This window comes from Phyllopteryx taeniolatus, chromosome 2 (genome assembly GCF_024500385.1).
Source record: "Phyllopteryx taeniolatus isolate TA_2022b chromosome 2, UOR_Ptae_1.2, whole genome shotgun sequence".
Lineage (NCBI taxonomy): Eukaryota > Metazoa > Chordata > Actinopteri > Syngnathiformes > Syngnathidae > Phyllopteryx > Phyllopteryx taeniolatus.
Window position 1 is genome coordinate 18,475,323 of NC_084503.1, and position 24,369 is coordinate 18,499,691.

At 43.1% G+C, this 24,369-nt stretch overlaps 1 protein-coding gene across 1 annotated transcript; it reads left to right on the forward strand.

Annotated features, from left to right (window-relative positions):
- Positions 1-122: 122 nt before the first annotated feature.
- Positions 123-23,805, forward strand: nae1 (nedd8 activating enzyme E1 subunit 1). The gene is made up of 20 exons (XM_061763790.1): positions 123-302; positions 2,473-2,576; positions 2,654-2,714; positions 2,807-2,837; positions 2,968-3,039; positions 7,889-7,968; positions 8,267-8,376; positions 12,540-12,649; positions 12,723-12,785; positions 12,865-12,928; positions 13,026-13,117; positions 13,262-13,321; positions 13,416-13,549; positions 14,246-14,321; positions 19,838-19,877; positions 21,029-21,115; positions 22,249-22,341; positions 22,443-22,557; positions 22,671-22,720; positions 22,802-23,805. The coding sequence occupies exons 1-20, from the start codon at positions 253-255 to the stop codon at positions 22,909-22,911; spliced, it is 1,602 nt and encodes a 533-aa protein (XP_061619774.1). The 5' UTR covers positions 123-252; the 3' UTR covers positions 22,912-23,805.
- The last annotated feature ends 564 nt before the right edge of the window (positions 23,806-24,369 follow it).

Genomic DNA, 24,369 nt, shown 5'->3' on the forward strand with positions numbered 1-24,369 from the left:
TTTGGACGATATTACCCAGCTCCTCCTACAGTCCAGTCGTTCCCTATATTTTTTATCAATGCTTTTTACCTTATTCTTTTGAAATTGTATCTGTTTTATTAAATTGTTGAATTAAGTATTATTTTTAATCAAGTAACTAGCCGTGAGGTTTGCTGTGCTGAAAATGCGATTATGAATCGCCTTGCGTGGAAATCTGTGTCGAATCTAACGTTATGAACGCTGCTACGCTTTTACCTAGCACTGACAGATGCCATGGCAGCCACCAAAGCAGCCAAAGAACAGAAATACGACAGGCAGCTCAGGTAATTTATCTTCGAATTCGGTCGGAATGGTCGTAACATTATCCTGCAGTTATCGCAATTTGTAGTTTAATGTCCACAAAAAGCAAGGGTGAGACAGCAGCGCGGACAAGAAGGCGCTAGCATTAGCCGCTTCGCTACGTGCTGCTTCGACTAACAACAGTAGGATAAAAAAGCCATATGGGATGAATTAATGTTTCTTGTGTTTGCGTTCCCAGTATTTCGCGAGGTTGCTTCGTGTTAGCATGATACATACATATGCGTATATAATGCGTGTTTATTACAACTAGTTGTATACTTCTCCTTCCACCTGCTAACTCAGACGTTATTTGGGTCAGGATTCTTCATCAGAATCATCTGCCAGGTAACATAATATACATCAAGTATCTATAGTAGTGGTTTTCAAAGGTTTTACACTGTGCCTGTATTACAGTCCCAAACAGAACATGGATAAATCATTACTACTGACTGCAATTATCGCACTTTATTTTAATGATAGTTTGTTTCCCTATGCAATCCTCTTTAAATGAATCAGGGCTTTTTAACTTTGTACATACAGTATCTTCATATGTCTATGCTATAAACAAGGTTTAGACAGACAGATAGATTTGTGAGCTTTGCTATCTTCATAACCAAGTTAGTAAAACCTTTGCACATGACTCTTTGTATTAATGAGTGAGTGAATAATGAGACAAATTAAGCAGGCAATTAGCAGTTAGCTCTCTCTCTCTCTCTCTCTCTCTCTCTCTCTCTCTCTCGCTCTCTCTCTCTCTCTCTCTCTCTCTCTCTCGCTCGCTCTCTCATATGCAGGAAGAGATTGGAAAAAGGCAACTTTCCACCATTAAAACATGCACTTGCGCAAATGCGACAAGATGAAATTTTTAATCTTACAAGCTGTAAAAAAGGTTTCATATGCGACCAATTTTGGTTGCAGTCTTGAGCCCTGCCCTGTGACAAAACCCCTGACCCCAGCCTGGCCTCCGAGTAAAATTTATCTAAAACCACCACTGTTTTAAACTGGGGTCCACGAACTGAGCATAATTTGTGGTACGTTATTATGTCATAGCATTAAAAAAAAGTCCATATCTGCTTATGGGGACCAGCGAGCCACTAAAACAACTCCTTCCTACATTAGCTTTGATAAGATTGTGAAGTCCTGTTTCCCCCCCCCCCCAAAACAATATACATATTTTTCAAGATGCAGTTGTCCTATTTTTTAGAGAATAAAATCATCTTTTCTAGAATATAGATATGTTTTTAAGGGTCCATCCATCCATTTTACTTAGTTATGTTAAATTGGCATTAGGATTATGGGAAAAAAAAAAATCGCTAAACTGTGAGGTGTCCCTGAACCCAAAAACTTTGAGAGCTGTAACAATAAAAAAATAAACTTAAAAATTTGATATATATTGCTTAGAGAGTGGCGGCACGGTGTAGGAATGGTTAGAGCGTCAGCCTTACAGTTCTGAGGACTGGGGTTCAATCCCCGGCCCCGCCTGTGTGGAGTTTGCATGTTCTCCACGTGCCTGCGTGGGTTTTCTCCGGGCACTCCGGTTTCCTCCCACATCCCAAGAACATGCATTGTTGGTTTATTGACAACTCAAAATTGGCCGTAAGTGTGACTGTGAGTGCGAATGGTTGTTTGTTTGTATGTGCCCTGCGATTGGCTGGCAACCAGTTCGGGGTGTGCCCCTCCTCCTGCCCGATGATAGCTGGGATAGGCTCCAGCACGCCCACGACCCTAGTGAGGAGAAGCGGCACTGAAAATGGATGGATAGATGAATATATAGTGTGCAGTAATACTGACCAACAACAAAGCTGTACGAATGTTGCAAAGTCACAGAGCAACAACGATGAGTACAGTAGTAATGGCACCAAAGGGAAGTGCAAAATGGCAAAGTTTCGCACATTCATTCCTAAACATTGTTCGTAGCACATACCAGAGGGAACGATCTGAAAAAGGTGATGTCTGTGATGGGGTGAGTCCAAAGGAACTTTGCCCGTCCTTTTCTAATTAAGTTCTTCCAGTTTGCAAAGTCCTCAAGTGTGGGTAGGGCAGTAGGTGACTGATGATCCTTTCAGCAGTCCTAGCTGTCCATTGCAGTCGAATTTTGTCCTTCTCTATAATAATACCAACCAAGCCAAATTGTGAACACATACTGTGTGCTTTCAGGTTGTGGGGGGACCATGGTCAAGAAGCTCTTGAGAATGCCCACGTTTGCCTGATCAATGCTACAGCAACTGGGACAGAGATACTGAAAAACCTTGTGCTTCCTGGTAAAATGTTTTCAGCATTATTCCAGTAGGAAATATTGATGTTTTCATTAATAGAATAACCCAAATGTCTTCATCAGGTATTGGAGCGTTCACTATAGTTGATGGGCACACAGTTTCAGGGGAAGATGTAGGACACAAGTAAGCCACATTTTATTTTTTTGGTCGTATGATATTATAACAATTTATTTTTGGCTGTTAATTTTTGGGGATTTTCTTTTCTTGCTGTGCAGCTTTTTCCTTAGCCACAACAGCATTGGAAAGGTATATTCATGGGTGTCATTTAAGTGTATACACAAATTCCCCTATGTTCAATAATTTGATTTACAGTACTTAAATTTTTTTTATGCTTACAATATGTCAGTGGACTGTGACCCGAGTGTTTATGTTGCAGAACAGAGCACAGGCTGCCACCGAGCTGCTCCAAGAACTGAACACTGATGTATCGGGTAATTTTGTTGAGGAGGTTAGTGTTGTTCGTCATTATTTGTTTCCTGTGTGATACACACCTATGGATGTGAACATGGACAGCACATTATGGCACAAAGCTGAATTACTGTATAGGAAGAAATATTATAGGAAATGTTATAGGAAACCCCTCCTTGAGCCGTCACCTTGTCGTGGTGGAGGGGTTTGTGTGTCCCAGTGATCCTAGGAGCTAAGTTGTCTGGGGCTTTATGCCCCTGGCAGGGTCACCCATGACAAACAGGTCCTAGGTGAGGGACCAGACAAAGCACGGCTCAAAGACCCGAATGATGACGACAAACAATGGACTTCGTTTTCCCTTGCCCGGACGCGGGTCACCGGGGCCACCCACTGGAGCCAGGCCTGGTGGTGGGGCTTGAAGGCGAGCGCCTGGTGGCCGGGGCTGCACCCATGGGGCCCGGCCGGGCACAGCCCGAAAGGGTAATGTGGGTCCCCTTCCCATGGGCTCACCACCTGTGGGAGGGGCCATATGGGTCGGGTGCAGTGTGAGCTGGGCGCTGGCCGAAGGCGGGGACCTTGGCGATCTGATCCCCGGCTACAGAAGCTGGCTCTAGGGACGTGGAATGTCACCTCTCTGGCAGGGAAGGAGCCCGAGCTGGTGTGTTAGGTCGAGAAGTTCCGACTAGATATAGTCGGACTCGCCTCCACACACAGCTTGGGCTCTCGTACCAGTCCTCTCGAGAGGGGTTGGACTCTCTTCCACTCTGGAGTTGCCCACGGTGAGAGGCGCCGAGCAGGTGTGGGTATACTTATTGCCCCCCGGTTCGGCGCCTGTACGTTGGTGTTCACCCCGGTGGACGAGAGGGTAGCCTCCCTCCGCCTTCGGGTGGGGGGACGGGTCCTGACTGTTGTTTGTGCCTATGCACCAAACACCAGTTCAGAGTACCCACCCTTTTTGGAGTCCTTGGAGGGGGTGCTGGAGAGCGCTCCCACTGGGGACTACATTGTTCTGTTGGGGGACTTCAATGCTCACGTGGGCAATGACAGTGAGACCTGGAAGGGCGTGATTGGGAGGAACGGCCCGATCAGAACCCGAGCGGTGTTCTGTTATTGGACGTCTGTGCTCGTCACAGATTGTCCATAATGAACACCATGTTCAAGCATAAGGGTGTCCACACGTGGACTTGGCACCAGGACACCCTAGGTCGCAGTTCGATGATCGACTTTGTGGTCGTGTCATCGGACTTGCGGCCGCATGTCTTGGACACACGGGTGAAGAGAGGGGCGGAGCTGTCAACTGATCACCACCTGGTGGTGAGTTGGCTCCAATGGTGGGGGAAGATGCCGGTCCGACGTGGCAGGCCCAAACGTATTGTGAGGGTCTGCTGGGAACGTCTGGCAGAATCCCCTGTCAGAAGGAGTTTCAACTCCCACCTCCGACAGAACTTTGCTCATGTTCCGTGGTAGGCGGGGGACATCGAGTCCGAGTGGACCATGTTCCGCGCCTCCATTGCTGAGGCGGCCGACCAGAGCTGTGGCCGTAAGGTGGTCGGTGCCTGTCATGGCGGCAATCGCAGAACCCGTTGGTGGACACCAACGGTGAGGGATGCCGTCAAGCTGAAGAAGGAGTCCTATCGGGCCTTTTTGGCCTTTGGGACTCCTGAGGCAGCTGATGGGTACCGGCTGGCCAAGCGGAATGCAGCTTTGGTGGTCGCTGAAGCAAAAACTCGGGCATGGGAGGAGTTTGGTGAGGCCATGGAGAAAGACTTCCGGACGGCTTCGAGGAAATTCTGGTCCACCATCCGACGTCTCAGGAGAGGAAAGCAGTGCACCACCAACACTGTGTATAGTGGGGATGGGGCGCTGCTGACCTCGACTCGGGACGTTGTGAGTCGGTGGGGAGAATACTTCGAAGACCTCCTCAATTCCACGACACGCCTTCCCATGAGGAAGCAGAGTGTGGGTTCTCTGAGGCGGGCTCTCCTATCTCTGGGTTTGAGGTCACCGAGGTAGTTAAAAAGCTCCTTGGTGGCAGGGCCCCGGGGGTGGATGAGATTCGCCCAGAGTTCCTAAAGGCTCTGGATGTTGTGGGGCTGTCCTGGTTGACACGCCTCTGCAACATCGCGTGGACATCGGGGACAGTGCCTCTGGATTGGCAGACTGGGGTGGTGGTCCCCCTTTTTAAGAAGGGGGACCGCAGGGTGTGTTCCAACTACAGGGGGGATCACACTGCTCAGCCTCCCTGGTAAGGTCTATTCAGGGGTGCTGGAGAGGAGGGTCCGTCGGGAAGTCGAATCTCAGATTTAGAAGGAGCAGTGTGGTTTTCGTCCTGGCCGTGGAACAGTGGACCAGCTCTACACCCTCGGCAGGGTCCTCGAGGGTGCATGGGAGTGCGCCCAACCAGTCTACATGTGTAGTTTGGTTCGGGGAGTCCTGTGGAGGGTGCTTGGGGAGTATGGGGTACAGAACCCCCTGATACGGGCTGTTCGGTCCCTGTACGACCGGAGTCAGAGTTTGGTCCGCATATCTGGCAGTAAGTCGGACCCGTTCCCGGTGAGGGTTGGACTCCGCCAAGGCTGCCCTTTGTCGCCGATTCTGTTCATAACTTTTATGGACAGAATTTTCTCTCCCTTACAGATAGGGTGAGAAGCTTGGTCATCCGGGAGGATCTCAGAGTAGAGCCGCTGCTCCTCCGCATTGAGAGGAGCCAGATGAGGTGGCTGGGGCATCTGATTCAGATGCCTCCCGGACGCCTCCCTGGTGAGGTGTTCCGGGCACGTCCCACCGGGAGGAAACCCCGAGGACGACCCAGGACACGCTGGAGAGACTACGTCCTTCGGCTGGCCTGGGAACGCCTCGGGATCCCCCCGGAAAAGCTGGATGAAGTGGCTGGGGAGAGGGAAGTCTGGGCGTCCCTGCTAAAGCTACTGCCCTCGTGACTCGACCCGGATAAGCGGTAGAAAATGGATGGATGGATGTTATAGGAAATTGGATACTGCCTCTGAACAAGGCTTTCTTTGCTTTAGTCCAAAAATTCAAGTCAACTCATAAGCACAGGAACACTCAGGAACTCACTCACAGGAACAGGGGGACTGTTGTTTGTGCCTATGCACCAAACCACATTTCAGAGTACCCACCCTTTTGGAGTCCTTGAGGGGGTGCTGGATAGCGCTCCCGCTGGGGACTCCCTCGTTCGGCTGTCAGACTTCAACGCTCACATGGGCAGTGACAGTGAGACCTAGAGGGGCGTAATTGGGAGGAATGGCCCCCTCGACCAGACCCTGAGTGGTGTTCTGTTATTGGACATTTGTGCTCGTCATGGCTTGTCCATAACGAACACCATGTTCAGACATAAGGGTGTCCAAATGTGCACTTGGCACCAGGACACCCAAGGCTGCAGTTCGATTATCGACTTTGTGGTCATGTCAACGGACTTGCGGCCGCATGTCTTGGACACTCTAGTGTAGAGAGGGGAGGAGCTGTCAACTGATCACCACCTGGTGGTGAGTTGGCTCCGATGCTGGGGGAAGATGCTGGTCCGACCTGACAGTCCCACACGTATTGTGAGGGTCTGTTGGGAATGTCTGACAGTCCCCTGTCAGAAGAAGCTTCAACTCCCACTTCAGACAGAACTTCGCCCACGTCCTGGAGGAGGCGAGGGAAATTGAGTCTGTGTCCATTGTTGAGGCGGCCGACTGGAGCTGTGGCCATACGGTTGTCGGTGCCTGTCCTGGCGGCAATCCACGAACCCACTGGTGGATACCAGCAGTAAGGCATGCCGTCAAGTTGAAGGAGGAGTTGTAAGGTTTTTTGGCCTGTGGGACTCCGGAGGTAGCTGATGGGTACAGGCTGGCCAACCGAAACATAGCTTTGGTGGTCGCTGACCATTCTACATGTTTTGTGGACTTGGAAAAGGCGTTCGACCGTGTCCCTCGAGGAGTCCTGTGGAGGCTGCTCTGGGAGTATGGTGTCCTAGACTCCCTGATACGGGCTGTTTGGTCCCTGTACGACCAGTGTCAGAGGTTACTCCTTATTGCCGGCAGTAAGTCGGATTCATTTCCAGTGAGCTTAAGCTTGTGCCCCTGCTACCTGACCTCGGATAAGCAGAAGGAAATGGATGGATGAAGCAGCTTGTGTAATATGTTTCAATTTGAAATGTTGACATTTTATTTGAAGAGAGGGAAGTACAGTATGTCATATGATTTATTTTTGCATTGATCTGTATTTATACTGTATGGAGTGGACCTATTTTATAATTTCATTTTTGGGACTAATGTCTTGTATTAGGGAGGGATATGTTGTAACGTGGAGTCGGATTTGTTATTTTTTTCTCTTTATTTCATCTGATGTTCTTTTACCCACAACGTTGGACTTGAGATAAACATTTACTAATACACCTCTCGAGAGTGCTACCGTTACAATGTGCTTAAATAAGTCGACGGATCAACTCTTTGAAAGTAAAGCAGCGGCGCCGGGTGGGACGCTCATACCGGCGTAGCTGCTACGCCGTAGCCTTGGCATCGACTCGGGGCACAAAGTTGTAATGCTTCTGCATCTTTCCCAGCAGAGCCTTTTGGTCACATGGGCCATTCAGCCAATCATTGTATGTTTTTAGACGTACCCAGTTGGTCACATGGGTTACGTGTCCATTCAAGTGCATTTATTCTCCTAATAAGGAAGTGGAGCTGTAGCAACCTGGCTAAGCGGTGTGGCTCCGTATAGCTGGCCCAGAACTAAATTTTAAGTACAACAGCTCATTATTTTATACAAAGACAAGCACTTCCTTCTAATTTCGTGATATCGTGAATATTGTTACATCCTTAATGTTAAGGTTTGTTTGTTTGTTTGTTTTTAAATACAATGATAGTTGTGTTGTCCTTTTTTTTCAGAGTCCTGACATGCTATTGGACAACAATCCAGATTTTTTCCATAGATTTACCATTGTTATTGGTGTGCAGTTGCCTGAAAGGTATGGAATATAGTAACTGTTTACCGTCACTGTCACAGTTACTGCCATTAAAGCTAATAGAAAATTGTACAAGACCAACAAATTGAATTTATGACCATAAAACAAAAGTATTGGTCCACTGTAATATTATTACTTGTTGTCCATTTTATGAATGAATCTCTTTGAAACATGCTGCAGGCAGTGCCTAAAAAATGTTATTGTGCTTTCATTTTATTTTTGGGTGGGCTTGGGGGGTTGGTCAGATCCTTTTTTGACTAAATAAAAATGTTTTCCTTTTTCCTCCTCTGAAATTAAATAGCACAAGTCTGAGGCTAGGGTCAGTTCTGTGGAGTGCCTCAGTACCATTCCTGCTTTGTAAAACGTATGGCCTCATTGGCTACATGAGGCTTGTTGTGCAAGAGCACACAGGTTAGTAGCATTTGATTTACATGCATGAGGGTCTTGAGCCTGTCTTCAAAAACAGGCTCAAGACCCACCTTTTTAATTTAGCTTTTAACGAATATTTATTTATCTGACTTTATTTTATTTATCTTTCTTTTACTTTATATTTATTTCCATTGTCATTAACATTTACTGTAGTTATCCTTATGCTGCTTTTATATTATATTTTTAGGTCTTATATTTTTATCATTTTAGTCTATAGATTTTTAGGTTTGATGAATATCTTTTAGTGATATTTTACTGTTTCCAGTGTTTACTCAGAGGGAGCCCTCTGCACTGGGAGCTGTGGTGAGTTGTGGTCCTGGTGCAGACGGCTCATTGAGATGGTGTTTCCTTACCTGGATACTCTGTGCTCAGCCTCAGGTTATTAGGTCAACACGGTATTATTTTGAACCTGTATGTGTCTATGTCCTCTTGACAAGTGGCGGGTTGGGTTGATGGATTGAGAGAGAGAGATATATATATATATAGACAGACACACACCCTTTCCCCAAAAAATTAATATCATGGAAAATAATAAGTTAAACTTTCATAGATTATTGAGTCAGGGCCCACTATTTAAACTATTTCAACTGTTATTTGTTTATTTTTACATAATTTGGGCTTGAAATCTGTATCTCCATACAGATCCTTACCAGAAGTAATCATGAAGTCCTCTAAAACATTCTGGAAGACTGTTGCGGTGGCCTTGGATTTAAGAAAGCATAGTTTACCAACACCTGCACTGGACATTGCACCCAAATCATGACTGACTATAGATATTTCACACTGGACCTCAAGCAGCTTGGGGTCTATTCTTCACCCTTCTTCCTCCAAACCCTTGGACCTTGATTCCCGAATGAAAGGCACACTTTCATGGGAAAAGCGGACCTTGGACCACTGGCCAACAGTCACATTAAATCAATCATGGTACTTTCAAAACTATATGTTAATCTTCAATACTTGTTTGGGAATCCCTTTGCTTGAATCACTGCCTGGATGCCCCGTGGCGTTGAGGCAATCAGCCTGTGGCATTGCCTGGGAGTTATGGAAGCCCAGATTTCCTTGACGCTTGCTGTCATTTCTTCTTTGTTTTAGGGTCTGGTGCCCCTCATTTTCCTCTTAATAATACCCCATAGATTCTCAATGGGGTTTAGATCTGGCGAGTTGGCTGGCCAGTCAAACACTGTGATGCCATGGGCATCAAACCAGGTTTTGGTGCTTCTCTCGGTATGGGCAGGGGCCAGGTCCTGCTGGAAGATGAAATCTGCATGTCCATACAGATCCTCAGCAGAAGGAATCATGAAGTACTCTAAAACATTCTGGAAGACAGTTGCGGTGGCCTTTGATTTAAGAAAGCATAGTTTACCAACACCTGCACTGGACATTGCACCCAAATCATGAATGACTGCGGATATTTCACACTGGACCCCAAGCAGCTTGGCACACTTTCATAGGAAAAGAGGACCTTGGACCACTGGCCAACAGTCCAGTCCAGTCCTTCTTCTCCTTGACCCAGTTGAGACGCTTCCTACGTTGGCTCAGGCTCAGGAGTGGCTTGACCCGAGGAACCCGACCGACAGTTGTAGCCCATCTCCCGGATGCGTCTGAATGCGGTGGTTTTTGAAGCCGTGAATCCCGCCTCATTCCACTCTTTCTGGATCTCTGCTAGATTCTTGAATCTTCTGTGTTTGATAATACGCTGAAGCCCACGGTCATCTCTTTTGCTGGTGCGTTTTCTCCTGCCACATTTTCTCCTTCCATTAGACTTTCCATTGATATGATTGCACACAGCACTCTGTGAACAGCCAGTCTCCTTAGCTAAGAAGCGTTGTGCCTTATCCATCCTATGGAGGGTATCAATTATGGTCTTCTGGCCAGTTGTCAAATCTGCAGTCTTCCCCATATTGAACCCAGCTGAGACAATTGAACCAAACTGAAGCAATTCAATGACACCTGGGCACACCTGTGCAGGTGTTTTGAGTTTAGTAGATGATTAGTGTGTGACACTCAGTTTCAAACATTTATGGCCTGCAAAATTTGTGCGGATTTCTTCACAGTATTCAAATTTTTTGAATTCCTGATTTTGTGGGTTTTATAAGCTGGAAGCCAAATTATGTAAAAATAAACAAATAAATACTTGAAATTGTTTAAATTGTGGGCCCTAAATCAATGAAATCTATGAAATTTGTATTATGGAATTAGGGAAATAAATAAACTTTTTCATGATATTCTAGCCCTGCTATTGGGTGGCGACCAGTTCAGGTTGTACCCCACCTCTCGCCCGAAGATAGCTGGGATAGGCTCCAGCACATCCACCGACACGCCTTCCCATGAGGGAGCAGAGTCTCTGAGGCGGGCTCTCCTATCTCTGGGGTTGAGGTCACCGAGGTGGTTAAAAAGCTCCTCGGTGGCAGGGCCCCGGGGGTGGATGAGATTCGGCCGGAGTTCCTCAAGGCTCTGGATGTTGTAGGGCTGTCCTGGTTGACACGCCTCTGCAATATCGCGTGGACATCGGGGACAGTGCCTCTGAATTGGCAGACTGGGGTGGTGGTCCGCCTTTTTAAGAAAGGGGACCGGAGGGTGTGTTCCAACTACAGGGGGATCACACTCCTCAGCCTCCCTGGTAAGGTCTATTCAGGGGTGGTTGAGAGGAGGGTCCGTCGGGAAGTTGAATCTCAGATTCAGGAGGAGCAGTGTGGTTTTCGTCCTGGCTGTGGAACAGTGGACCAGCTCTACAACCTTGGCAGGGTCCTCGAGGGTGCATGGGAGTTCGCCCAACCAGTCTACATGTGTTTTGTGGACTTGGAGAAGGCGTTCGACCGTGTCCCTCAGGGGGTCCTGTGGGGGGTGCTTCGGGAGTATGGGGCTGTTCGGTCCCTGTACGACCGGTGTCAGAGTTTGGTCCGCATATCCGGTACTAAGTCGGACTCGTTTCCGGTGAGGGTTGGACTCCGCCAAGGCTGCCCTTTGTCACCGATTCTGTTCATAACCTTTATGGACATCATTTCTAGTCGCAGCCGAGGCGTAGAGGGGGTCCGGTTTGGTGGCTTCAGTATTGCATCTCTGCTTTTTGCAGATGATGTGGTTCTGTTGGTTTCATCAAGCCATGACCTCCAACTCTCACTGGAGCAGTTCGCAGCTGAGTGTGAAGCGGCTGGGATGAGAATCAGCACCTCCAAATCTGAGACCATGGTCCTCAGTCGGAAAATGGTGACATGCCCTCTCCAGGTCGGGGATGAGATCCTGCCCCAAGTGGAGGAGTTCAAGTATCTTGGGGTCTTGTTCACGAGTGAGGGAAGAATGGAACGGGAGATCGACAGGCGGATTGGTGCAGCGTCTGCAGTAATGCAGACTTTGTATCGATCCGTTGAGGTAAAGAAGGAGGTAAGCCGAAAGGCGAAGCTCTCGATTTACCAGTCGATCTACGTTCCTACCCTCACCTATGGTCACGAACTGTGGGTTGTGACCGAAAGAACAAGATCCCAGATACAAGCGGCCGAAATGAGTTACATCCGCAGGGTATCCGGGCTCTCCCTTAGAGGTAGGGTGAGAAGCTCGGTCATCCGGGAGGATCTCAAGAGTAGAGCCGCTGCTCCTTCACATCGAGAGGAGCCAGATGAGGTGGCTGGGGCATCTGATTCGGATGCCTCCCGGACGCCTCCCTGGTGAGGTGTTCCGGGCACGTCCCACCGGAGACCCCGGGGATGACCCAGGACACGCTGGAGAGACTACATCCTTCGGCTGGCCTGGGAACGCCTCGGGATCCCCCCCGGAAGAGCTGGATGAAGTGGCTGGGGAGAGGGAAGTCTGGGTGCCCCTGCTAAAGCTCCTGCCCCCGCGACCCGACCCGGATAAGCGGTAGAAAATGGATGGATCGATGGGCTCCAGCACGCCCTTGTGAGGATAATGCGGTACAGAAAATGGATGGATGGATGATATTCTAATTTTTTAGAAAGGGTGTGTGTATGTATATATATGTATGTATACATATGTATATATCTGTGTGTATATATGTATATAGATAAAAATAAATACAGATATAGTTCAGATACATTGAGTACATAATTGACATAAGATGAGTGACATCATCCACTGTAAGCGTTGTACTTTATAACTCCTCTATAGTTACATTTGACATATCTCTACAGTTATAGAGTCACACCCAGACAATGCTTTGGAGGACCTGAGGTTAGACCAGCCCTTTGCAGAATTCAAGAAGCATATTAATTCCTACGACCTTGAGAGCATGGACAAAAAGGTGCTTATTTTGTATGACAGCACTTATTTTCTGTTTCGCTCAGATGATAGTCTTGTTCATATTTACTTTGTAGGACCATAGTCACACACCTTGGATTGTCATCATTGCCAAATGTCTGGAAAAATGGCTCAGTGAGGTATAGTACAATTAATCAACAACACAGATATTTGTATTAATTTGTAATGATGTGCAATTACATGTATTGGACTTTTTAGCAAGACTCCCAGCTACCCAAAAATTACAAAGAGAAAGAGGCCTTCAGACAGTTTATTCGGGAAGGTATCTGTGTGGAGTCTTTTACTTAGTTCAATCCCCCAGCTCTGCAGCCCCTACACATATGCAAGGTTACTTGTTGTCATTCTGTGTTTTACTTCAGGGATCCTGAAGAATGAGAATGGTGTCCTCGAGGATGAAGAAAACTTTGAGGAAGCGATTAAGAATGTCAATACTGCTTTAAATCCAACAAAGGTGCCAACTTAAACCACACAATATATCAAATCATACTTTTTAAAATTGCTAATTACCCTCAATAAATAAATAATAATGATGTCAGTTTTCTGTAGGAACAGTAAACTACAGAACTAAATATACAGATACTGGTTGTTCTTTCAGATACCCAGTGTTATCAAAGACCTCTTCAATGATGATCAATGTAACAACATAATGTCACAGGTTTTGGATATTTCTCTTGCTCTTCATTATATTATGCAGATATTTAAGTGTAAAAATGTAAGGTGCAACCCAATCTGCTGTTATTTGTTAACAGACTACGCCCTTCTGGGTGATGCTGCGAGCTGTAAAGGAGTTTGTACACAATGAAGGCTGTGGCAGCCTACCTGTGCGGGGGACCATCCCAGATATGATTGCAGACTCCCAGAAGTTTAGCAACCTTCAGAATGTGTAAGAAAATGAATATACAGGTGCATCTCAATAAATTTTAATGAGAAAACTTTGTAGTTCCGTAGTTCAATTTTAAAACCTCGTATATAGATTCACTACACAGAGTAAACCATTTTACGATTGTGTTATTATTTTGATGATTTTTGCTTACAAAAACCCTCATTTTACCCTCTCCAAGAAATTTAAATGTCATGTAAAAAAAAGTTACAAAGATTTTAATATGGAATTGAAGTTGAACTTGGCCTTCTGAAAAATATTTTCTCGTGTCAAATGAATCTGTATCATTTTAGTTTCACTTTTTGGAATTGCAGTGCTGAAATAACTAGTACAGTACACAGAGCAGTATGATATTATATATGATATTACTATAGATTTTAATTTTGATGGAATGACTAAACTTGACTTTCTTTTTTTTCTTTTTTTTGCAATTTCGTTAACTACCAATTGTTTACTGTTTCGTCTTTATATTCAGTTTTGTTTTGTTTTCTGGACAGAATACAAAATTCCTTATCCAGTAAAACGGAAACCTCTACTGGCCGCTGATCCTAATAAATAAAGTTGACAGCACTTTTAAGTTGTGAAAACCTAATTGTCCAATAACTACGATCCAACAATTCATGTTTTGTATTATTATTATTATTATTATATTATTATATGGGAGTGTGTGCTACAGTTGAAGTTAATGTTTCTTGACAGTTACAGGGAAAAGGCCCTGCAGGATGCAGCATCTGTTGGCAGATATGTTGAAAGTCTGGTACAGTCTGTTGGAAAGGTATGCTGTCATCCTGTGTGAAAACACTACAGTAAAACAGTTAAACAATAATAGTAGGCATTATTCTCAGTAAACCATAAAAACTGCAAGGGAAAAACTAACATTGCTGGGATTCCATTCACTTTCATCTCACTGCTGTTTGCACTGGAGTAACATTCCTCTTCTGAAACAGCCTTGGTATAATACATTACATCAAAATGAATTCCCCTTGTTTGCTTTTGCTGCCATGTCAAATATAAATATCAACTGCAGAAAGGTTATACATGGTGTTCCAGATTGTTACGCATATGATGTTTTTGTTCATTGTTGTTAATAGTCAGTAAAATGTAAAGTACATATTTTTTTAAAAACATCAACAATTATATTACTTTCGATAATAATGAGGATTTGATTGAACCATACTTATTGGGGGGCTAAATAATGGTTCAATTTATTATGCACCACAAAAATCTAGGTTGTTGAGAACAGCAGAAAAACTCCCGGTAATAATCAAACCTTTCAGAGCTTGAGATCAGTAACCTAAATTGACAGGAGAAACAGCATGTAAAAACCTTCCCAGAAAAAAAAGCTAAGTTCAAATGTTTATTGATTTAATCGTCGATGGATAACAATTTGGAGCACAGTGTAATGTTGATCAGAGCATGTAGCTAATCCTGATTATGAAAAAACATATTGGTTCACCATAAATTAGCACTGTTTTTTACCTTTGAATGCTGCAAGTAATACTTTACATGCTTCTGTCCACACCCAATTACAACATACTAAATGTATATGTAACCTTTGGGGAACACAGTGGATGATTAGTTGTACTTTCTGGGTACAGTGGACCCTTGCTATTCGCAGGGTATAGGGACACACGAAGCATATTATATATGCCAGCAAGCTGCTGGCAGACGGCGTTTTCTCCGTAGATGCACACGACTGGGACATAGGAAACCTTAACTGTTTATTACTTCCGCTAGACTCCAAGCTAACGACCTAGCGAGGTAAGGGCTGGATCTAAAATGCTCACCTGACAGCGGTGACATCGTTATAACGTCAGCGTTCGGAGTTGTGTGTGTGTGTGTGCCCTACATAACACACACACACAAACACGGGAAAGTTAACTTTCTAAATCATAACTCAACGGCACACATTATCAATATTCAGGTAGTAGTTGTATTCAAGGAACAAATTTTCAGCGTTATTTGATTGACAGGTAAAGGTCTCACATCACAGTCCTGCTGCTTGAGGGCGGACCTTATATAATATTTTATTTTTCCTTTATTTAGCAAGGTAAACGCTTATTGGGAGATAAAATCTCTTTTTCAAAAGTTAAGAGACAGCAGAAACTGTACAGGCAGCAGAAATGACAATACAACATTCATACAATAAATAAAGACTAAAAAAAAACAATGTATGGCATCAGACTTAAAAACAGTGACAAAGCCCAAATGTTAGCGAATACATACATGGTGTTTTTTGTTTTGTTTTGTTTTTTTTATTCATTCAAAAGACATTTTTTGGGTCTCTTTAGTGGGTTAATGACTGTACTTACAGTCCCCACCGAGAGTATTAGAACGGCAAGGTCAATTTCTTTGTTTTTGTTGTATACTGAAGACATTTGGGTTTCAGATCAAAAGATGAATATGAAACAAAAGTTAATAATTCCAGCTTTTATTTCATGTTATTTACATCTAGATGTGTTAAACAACTCAGGTCAGAGCACCTTTTGTTTGAAGCCACCCACATTTCAAGTGAGCAAAGGTATTGGGACAGACATTATTAAATTAACTTCAAGTGAATAACATTTAATATTTGGTGGCATAGCCTTTACTTGCAATAACTGCATTCAAGCCTGGGACCCATTGTCTTCACTATACTGTTGCATTCTTCATTTGAAATGCTTTTCCAGGCCTTTACTGCAGCATCTTTCAGTTCTTGTTATTTTCTGGGGGTTTCTCACTTCAGTCTCCATAAAATGCATGCTCTATTGGGTTAAGGTCCAGTAAATGACTTGGCCAGCCTCAGACCTTCCACTATCACCAGTCTCCTCTTCAGGAGGTAAAATGCATGCTTATTGTGTTAAGGTCCTGTGATTGACTTTCCCACTCTAAGACCTTCCACTTTTTCCCCCTGATGAAGTCCTTTGTTGTGTTGGCAGTGTGTTTTGGGTCATTGTCTTGTTGTATGATGAAGCTTCTCTGGATTAGTTTGGATGCATTTTTCTGTAAATTGCCAGACAAAATGGTTGTGTAGACTTCAGAATTAATTCTGCTGCTACCATCATGAGCTACATCATTAATAAAGACAAGTGAATCCGTTCCGGAAGGAGCCAAACCATGACATTACCTTCACATATCAGCTTGTGTGTTTTGGATCACAAGCAGATCCTTTCTTTCTCCATACTTTGGCCCTTCCATCACTTTGGTATAGGTTAATCTTGGTTCCATAAAACTTGGTTCCAAAACCTTTGTGCCTCATCTCTATACTACTTTTCAAAATCCAATCTGGTCTTCCGATTCGTTTTGCTGATGAGTGGTTTGCATCTTGTGGTATGGCCTCTTCTCTCGAAGTCCTCTTCCAAGAGTGGATTGTGGTACCTTCACCTGTGCCCTATGAAGATTGGCAGTGATGTCACTGACTGTTGTCTTTGGGTGTTTCTTCACAGCTCTCACAGTGTTTCTGTCATCAACTGCTGTCCATGCCCTTGGCCAACCTGTTCAATGTCTGTTGCTCAGTACACCAGTATTTCTTTCTTTTCCAGGACATTGCAAATTGTTGTATTGGCTATCCCCACTGTTTGTGCAATAGCTCTGATCGATTTTCCTTCTTCTCTCAGCTTCAAAATGGTTTTCTTTTCTCCCATAGACAGCTCTCTGGTCTTTGTTTGCTTAACAGCAAATGCAGTTTTCACAGGCGAAACCCAAAGCCAAAAACAAGGACTATTTAATCTTTAAGCAATCAATCTAAAAGGCAACACCTGAACAACTAGAAACACCCATCAGTCACATGTTCCAATACCTTTGCTCACTTGAAAAGTGGGTGGCTTCAAAAAAAATGAAAAAGGTGCTCTGTTCTGAGTTAACACATCTAGATGTAAATACCATGAAATAAAAGCTGGAATTCTGAACTTTTGTCGCATATTCATCTTTTGATCTGAAACCCAAATGTCTTCAGTATACAACAAAAACAAAGAAATTGACCTTGCCGTTCTCATACCTTTGGAGGGGACTGTGTGTGGAGGGGGGGTGTAACAAATAAATATATATATATATATATATATATACATATACATACATATATATATATAAATATATATATATACAATGTATATATATATATATATATATATATATATATATATACACACATACATACAGGTGTTGCTCATATAATTAGAATATCAAAAAAGTTGATTTAGTTCAGTAATTCCATTCAAAAACTGAAACTTGTATATTGTAATCATTCATTACACACAGACTGATATATTTCAAATGTTTCTTTTAATTTTGATGATTATAACTGACAACTAATTAAAATCCCAAATTCAGTATCTTACAAAATCAGAGTACTACTTAAGACCAATACAAAACAAATATTTCTAGAAATGTTGTCCAACTGAAAAGTATGAACATGAAAACTATGAGCATGTATATCACTCAATACTTAGTTGGGGCTCCTTTTTGCAATTTTTGCAGATTTATTAAAAAAGAAAACTGAAATATCACACAGCCATAAGTATTCAGACCCTTTGCTGTGACACTCGTATATTTAACTCGGGTGCTGTCCATTTCCTCTGATCATCCTTGAGATGGTTCTACACCTGAGAGTCCAGCTGTGTTTGATTATACTGATTGGACTTGATTAGGTAAGCCACACACCTGTCTATATAAGATCTTACAGCTCACAGTGCATGTCAGAGCAAATGAGAATCATGAGTTCAAAGGAACTGCCTGAAGAGCTCAGAGACAGAATTGTGGCAAGGCACAGATATGGCCGTGGTTACAAAAAAAATTCTGCTGCACTTAAGGTTCCTAAGAGCACAGTGGCCACCATAATCCTTAAATGGAAGATGTTTGGGACGACCAAAACCCTTCCTAGAGCTGGCCGTCCAGCTAACTGAGCAATTGGAGGAGAAGAGCCTTGGTGAGAGAAGTAAAGAAGAACCCGAAGGTCCCTGTGGCTGAGCTCCAGAGATGCAGTCAGGAGATGGGAGAAAGTTCTAGAAAGTCAACCATCATTGCAGCCCTCCACCAGTCGGGGCTTTATGGCAGAGTGGCCAGACGGAGACCTCTCCTCAGTGCAAGACACATGAAAGCCCGCATGGAGTTTGCTAAAAAAAAAAAAAAAAAAAACACCTGAAGGACTCCAAGATAGTGAGAAATAAGATTCTCTGGTCTGATGAGACCAAGATAGAACTTTTTGGCCTTAATTCTAAGCAGTATGTGTGGAGAAAACCTGGCACTGCTCAACACCTGTCCAATACAGTCCCAACAGTGAAGCATGGTGGTGGCAGCATCATGCTGTGGGGGGTTTTTTCAGCTGCAGGGACAGGACGACTGGGTCCAATCAAAGGAAAGATGAATGTGGCCAAGTCCAGGGATATCCTGGACAAAAACCTTCTCCAGACTGCTCAGGACATCAGACTGGCCCCAAGGTTCACCTTCAAACGAGACAATGACCCCAAGCACACAGCTAAAATAACGAAGGAGTGGCTTCAGAACAACAAAACATTTTCTTGAATGACCCAGCCAGAGCCCTGACTTAAACCCAATTGAATATCTCTGGAGTGACCTGAAAATGGCTGTCCACCAACGTTCACCAACCAACCTGACCGAACTGGAGAGGATCTGCAAGGAGGAATGGCAGAGGATCCCCAAATCCAGGTGTTAAAAACCTGTTGCATTATTCCCAAAAAGACTCATGGCTCTATTAGCTCAAAAGGGTGCTTCTACTAAACACTGAGCAAAGGGTCTGAATACTTATGGCAATGTGATATTTCAGTTTTTCTTTTTTAAGAAATCTGAAAAAAATTCAACGATTGCTTTTTTTTCTGTCAATATGGGGTGCTGTGTGTACATGAATGAGGAAAAAAATGAACTTAAATGATTTTAGCAAATTGCTGCAATATAACAAAGAGTGAAACATTTAAGGGGGTCTGAATACTTTCCGTACCCACTGTATGTATATATATATATGTATGTGTGTGTGTGTGTGTAGAATGTATTTTTTTTTAATAAACTCAACAAATTCTTCATTAAATGGAGACAAACCACCATTCAGTGTTTTCAGGGGTTGGTTCCCCCCAAAAAAAGAAAAAATTGGGAAAAAGTCCGCAGATGAGTGAATCTGCGGGTGCGGAACTGTGTATATGGGGGTCCACTGTTTCCTCCCACAGGAACAGGATAAGCAGTAAAAAAAAATGACTGAATGAATGGATGGTCCTGTTGAGCATTAACAGCTTTTATCGTATAATGGGTTTGATTGAAACTTAATTTGATGCCTTGTATTTTTTTTTTTTTTATCCCCAACAGGCACCTGAAAGTATCTCTGAAAAAGAAATCAGACTCTTCTGTAAGCAGCACTCACATTTGAGATCCAATATGTGTATTGGTTCTGCTGTGTTACTATGTTTACTACATTAAACTAAATATTCTGTCCAAGCAATGCACGCTGTCAAATGCTGTAGTGCATTTTATTGTCACTTGTGTCCTGAGAAGTCTGCATAACAACAAACTTGACTATTGCGCCATATACAGTGGTGTGAAAAAGTATTAGCCCCCTTGTCAAATAATTTTATTTTTGCAGGGTTTCCCTCTTTTAATATTTAAGATCATCAAAATATTGTAAATAGACAAATATAATCCAAGTGAACTAAAAATGTTGTTTTAAATTGTTAATTTCATTTATTAAAGAAAAAAAATGATGTGATACATTTACGCCAGGTGTAAGGAGACACACACGTTCCAAAAAGCTCAACTTTCATCTCGTCAGTCCATGTAATATTCTCCTAAAAGTCTTGGGAATCATTCAGATGTTAGTTTTTTTTTTCTTTTCAAAAAGTAAGACAAGCCTTGATGTTCTTTTTTGATGTCACTCTGCCATGGATGCCATTTTTGCCCAGTCTCTTGCTTAATGTTGTGTCATGAACACTAACCTTAACTGAGGCAAGGGAGGCCTGCAGTTCTTTAGAAGTTGTTCTGAGTTCCTTTGTGCCCCCCTGGATGAATCGTTGCTGTTCTCTTGGGGTAATCTTTGTAGGCTGGCCACTCCTGGGAAGGTTCACCACTGTTCAAGTTTTCTCCATGTGAGGTTAATGGTTCGCTAAAGCTTTAGAAGTGCCTTTTGTAACCCTTTCCAGACTGATAGATGTCATTTACTTTATGTCTCGACTGTTCTGGAATTTCTTTCGGATAGTGTAATTTTGTTGGAGCTTTTTTAGATCTTTTGTCAGGATGGATTCTGTTTAAGTGATTTCTTGATTGAACAGGTCTGGAGGTAATCAGGCTTGGGTGTGATAAGTGAAAATTAACCAAATATTTGGTTATATTTGTCTGATATTAACATTTGTTTGATGATCGTAAACAAAGTGGGGAAACTATGCAAAAATATAAGAATTTGAGAAGGGGGCCAATACTCAGGGCACTCGGTTTTAATTGCGATTTGTGTCACTGACCACAGCAGATTGAATGTTTCTCACTGTTGCCATGTGTGTTGTTGTCTAGGCAAGAATGCATCCTTCCTACGGGTGGTGCGCTGCAGATCTCTAGCAGCAGAGTACGGCGTGGATTCAGTCAACAGAGATGAAATCAGTAAGTGGGAGACGTGCACGCCACCTTTTCACACTGCACTAAAAGCCGGGCGCAGGATGCTGTCGACAAAGTTGCGTAACAATGCTCAAGGCGGGGGTTTGCACCGTCAACTCGGGAGCGGCATCACGTTGACATCAGACAACATTACAAGTAGGAGAGGGACTGGAGGAATGATTTCAGAGCGCTAACAGCAATACACAGACATGAATAGAAGACTTACTTGATACGCAAGCATGCTGTAGGAGCCCAGCTAAGTGATGTGCTTATGTGGCTGCCACGTTGGTGGGTCCCATGCACATTAAAAATAAATAAGAGGGTCATTTTTTTTTTGTCAGTATCAAAACGTGCTATCAAATAAAGAACATCTGAAAAAGAGACAATATTCTTACCTATGAAAGGTTACTCCCAGTTCCCTTGTAATTGTATCGCATTGTGTGCAACCGTATGCAGCAGAGTGCACAGGCATTGTTGTTATTTTGCTATTCATACCATTGACAAACATGGAATGTGCTGACACTTTGCCCCCACTAGCTTAATATTGCCTTAGGCACGCAGCTCCATATGGCGTGTGTCGTATCAACCTATTGTTTATATCTGTTACAGCCATAGACCCAACAAGCAGTAAAAGCATCCATGCTTCTTCCTTGTAGGCTGCTAAGCAACCACTTCACAATCTTTTTCAATGATTGAAGACATAAAAACAAAGGAACAGACTTTGTTATGAAAATGATATGAGAGTGCCACTTTCCAAGGTGAAAGGCAACAGCAAAATTGACATTCATTTGCAGTAAATTTTCATTGAATTGAATTGTTTTCGTTTTCTTTGTGTGTGATATTCATGTTTTGTTTGTTTTGTTTTTGAACACAATGATTTAGTGTGCAAATGATGTGTGGTTCATTTTATGCACCAATAAAATATATAGTACCCATTTTGGATTTGAAATAAACCATATTTTATTTTTGCAAGTATGAAGGGTTCCGTGAATGCGTCCATGAAACTTGCGGGGTTCAGTACTTCCAACCAGGTTTAGAGAACAACTGCCTTAGTGTCATATCTTGTTTTAAGTAACTGTAGTGCATTGTTGTTCAGTATAAAGCATGGTCACACATTTACTATTAATGTTTCGCTGCAGGCTCATGCATGGACAATCCCGATAGCGAGATGGTCTTCTACCTCATGCTTCGAGCCGTCGACCGCTTCTACCAGCAGTACTCCCGCTACCCTGGTAATGTGCAGAATCAGGGCTGTAAAAAAAAATCTTGCCTTTTAAGTGATTTTTCTTGGTGGTACAGAAAAAAAAGTGTCAGTTTTAAACATATTTGACAGGAGTGTATAACTATCAAGTTGAAGAAGACATCAGCAAGCTGAAGCTGTGTGTCACCAACCTGCTGCAGGAGTACAATCTCAACGGCAACATCAAGGATGATTATGTGCACGAGTTGTAAGTCCTAGTTACTGTTTTACAGTATATCCTTGTTGGATGTTTGTCTTTTGGGTGAGCGGCATTAATTGACGTTTAGGTCATGTTTTCAAAAATTCTATTTTTATTTGCAGCTGTCGATACGGTGCAGCCGAGCCCCATACTGTTTCTGCATTTATGGGAGGTAATTTTAGAAGCTGACATGCAAATTGTGTGCAGTGTATCCTACTGTCAATTGTTTTCCATGATTCTTGTATCTTTTAAGGTTCAGCTGCTCAAGAAGCCATAAAGATCATCAGCCACCAGTTTGTACCATTCAACAACACTTTCATCTACAACGCAATGTCACAGACGTCTGCTACTTTACAGCTGTGAGACTGGGGTGAGCTGTGAGGTACTCATTCTGAACTCATTCACAAAAACAGAGAGGATGGACATCCGGGGATTTGGGGTTGTTGCTCTTCAGGATGCTTTTTCAGTTTGAATATGTGCACTTAAATGTCAATTTGGCCAAACAAATATTTGTAGTTGAAGAGGAGTAAATCTTGGGGCACCCATGGAAACACAGCAGATTACATTAAAACTGCTTGATTACATATTTTACGAGTTCACATTACTGTCTACATCATATTTGTTTCTTACTCTGTCTAATAGAGAAAGGTGGACTTTTTCAAAGAAGAAATGATTTTTAACCTAATATTTGCCTTGTCTTTTTTTGTGAACTGTTGCTTCCAAGTATGCTCGGTTATTATTCTTTACAGGGCATGCAGTAAGTGGCTCTCAGTCACTCTTAAGAAGTTAAAGCATTTGAGAGTTGTCCTGCTTTTCAACAGTAGATGGCGCACGTCCATTCACTGTTTGGCATTCTGTTCAAACTCAAATGCCTCTTCATTAGGTACACTTACACAACGTGATCCGAATAGCATTGCCATAGAAGTAGAAGACGTGTTTTGTTTTATATAGGTCATTGAGAAGTTACTATTGTTTTCCAGACTTCTGTGGAAAAGAGGCAAACAGGAAGCTTCTAGTTTTGCAGAACTAAAGTTATTTCTATAACGCTCCATTTCTTTTATCTCATTGAGACATAGCTGAAATCATGTTTTTAACTAGATACATGGTTGCTCTCATTTTCAGTTATGGATATCTTAATGTAAGATATCTGTTACAGTAATCTACTATCTGAATCAATTATGTTTTTGATAATAAAACATGTGGAATTATGGTCTTTTGAGTATAAAATTTTGCCAAACATAAATTATTATATATATATATGTGTGTGTGTGTGTTTCATTTTTACAAGTTTGCAAATTGTGCATAACATGAATTCTGAAAAAAATCCAATCTGAATACTACTTCCTCTACAAACAAGAAACATTGGCATGTCCTGTGTTATTTTTACTTTAAGTTAAACTCAAGAATTAAAGCAATAACTTAGCGGCCCTCTTAGCTAGAATACATACTTTGACATTAATATAGGTCAATGCAAGACTAAGGTTACAGCTTATTGTATTTTCAGTTAAGTTTTGACCTAAATGGCTGTTGCTTTTTTGTTACTTTCTGATCACAATCTCCTTTCTTGTCCATACATTATCAAAATTTGAGTGCATAGACTGAACAGCAGGAGAAGCCAGTAGATCCATGTTTGTGCTTGGGGGAGGGGGACATCCATCCATCCATTTTCTGAGCCGCTTCTCCTCACTAGGGTCGCGGGATTGCTGGAGCCTATCCCAGCTATCTTCGGGCAGGAGGCGGGGTACACCCTGGACTGGTTCCCAGCCAATCGCAGGGCACACATAAACAAACAAACATTCACACTCACATTCACTCCTACGT

Bases quoted from the DNA above. Each gene is read 5' to 3' on its own strand.
- nae1 (XM_061763790.1), top strand. From the start codon at position 253: ATGGCAGCCACCAAAGCAGCCAAAGAACAGAAATACGACAGGCAGCTC. The intron at 12,786-12,864 runs GTATAGTACAAT...TGGACTTTTTAG, and splicing joins TGGAAAAATGGCTCAGTGAG to CAAGACTCCCAGCTACCCAA. The intron at 22,342-22,442 runs GTAATGTGCAGA...CATATTTGACAG, and splicing joins GCAGTACTCCCGCTACCCTG to GAGTGTATAACTATCAAGTT.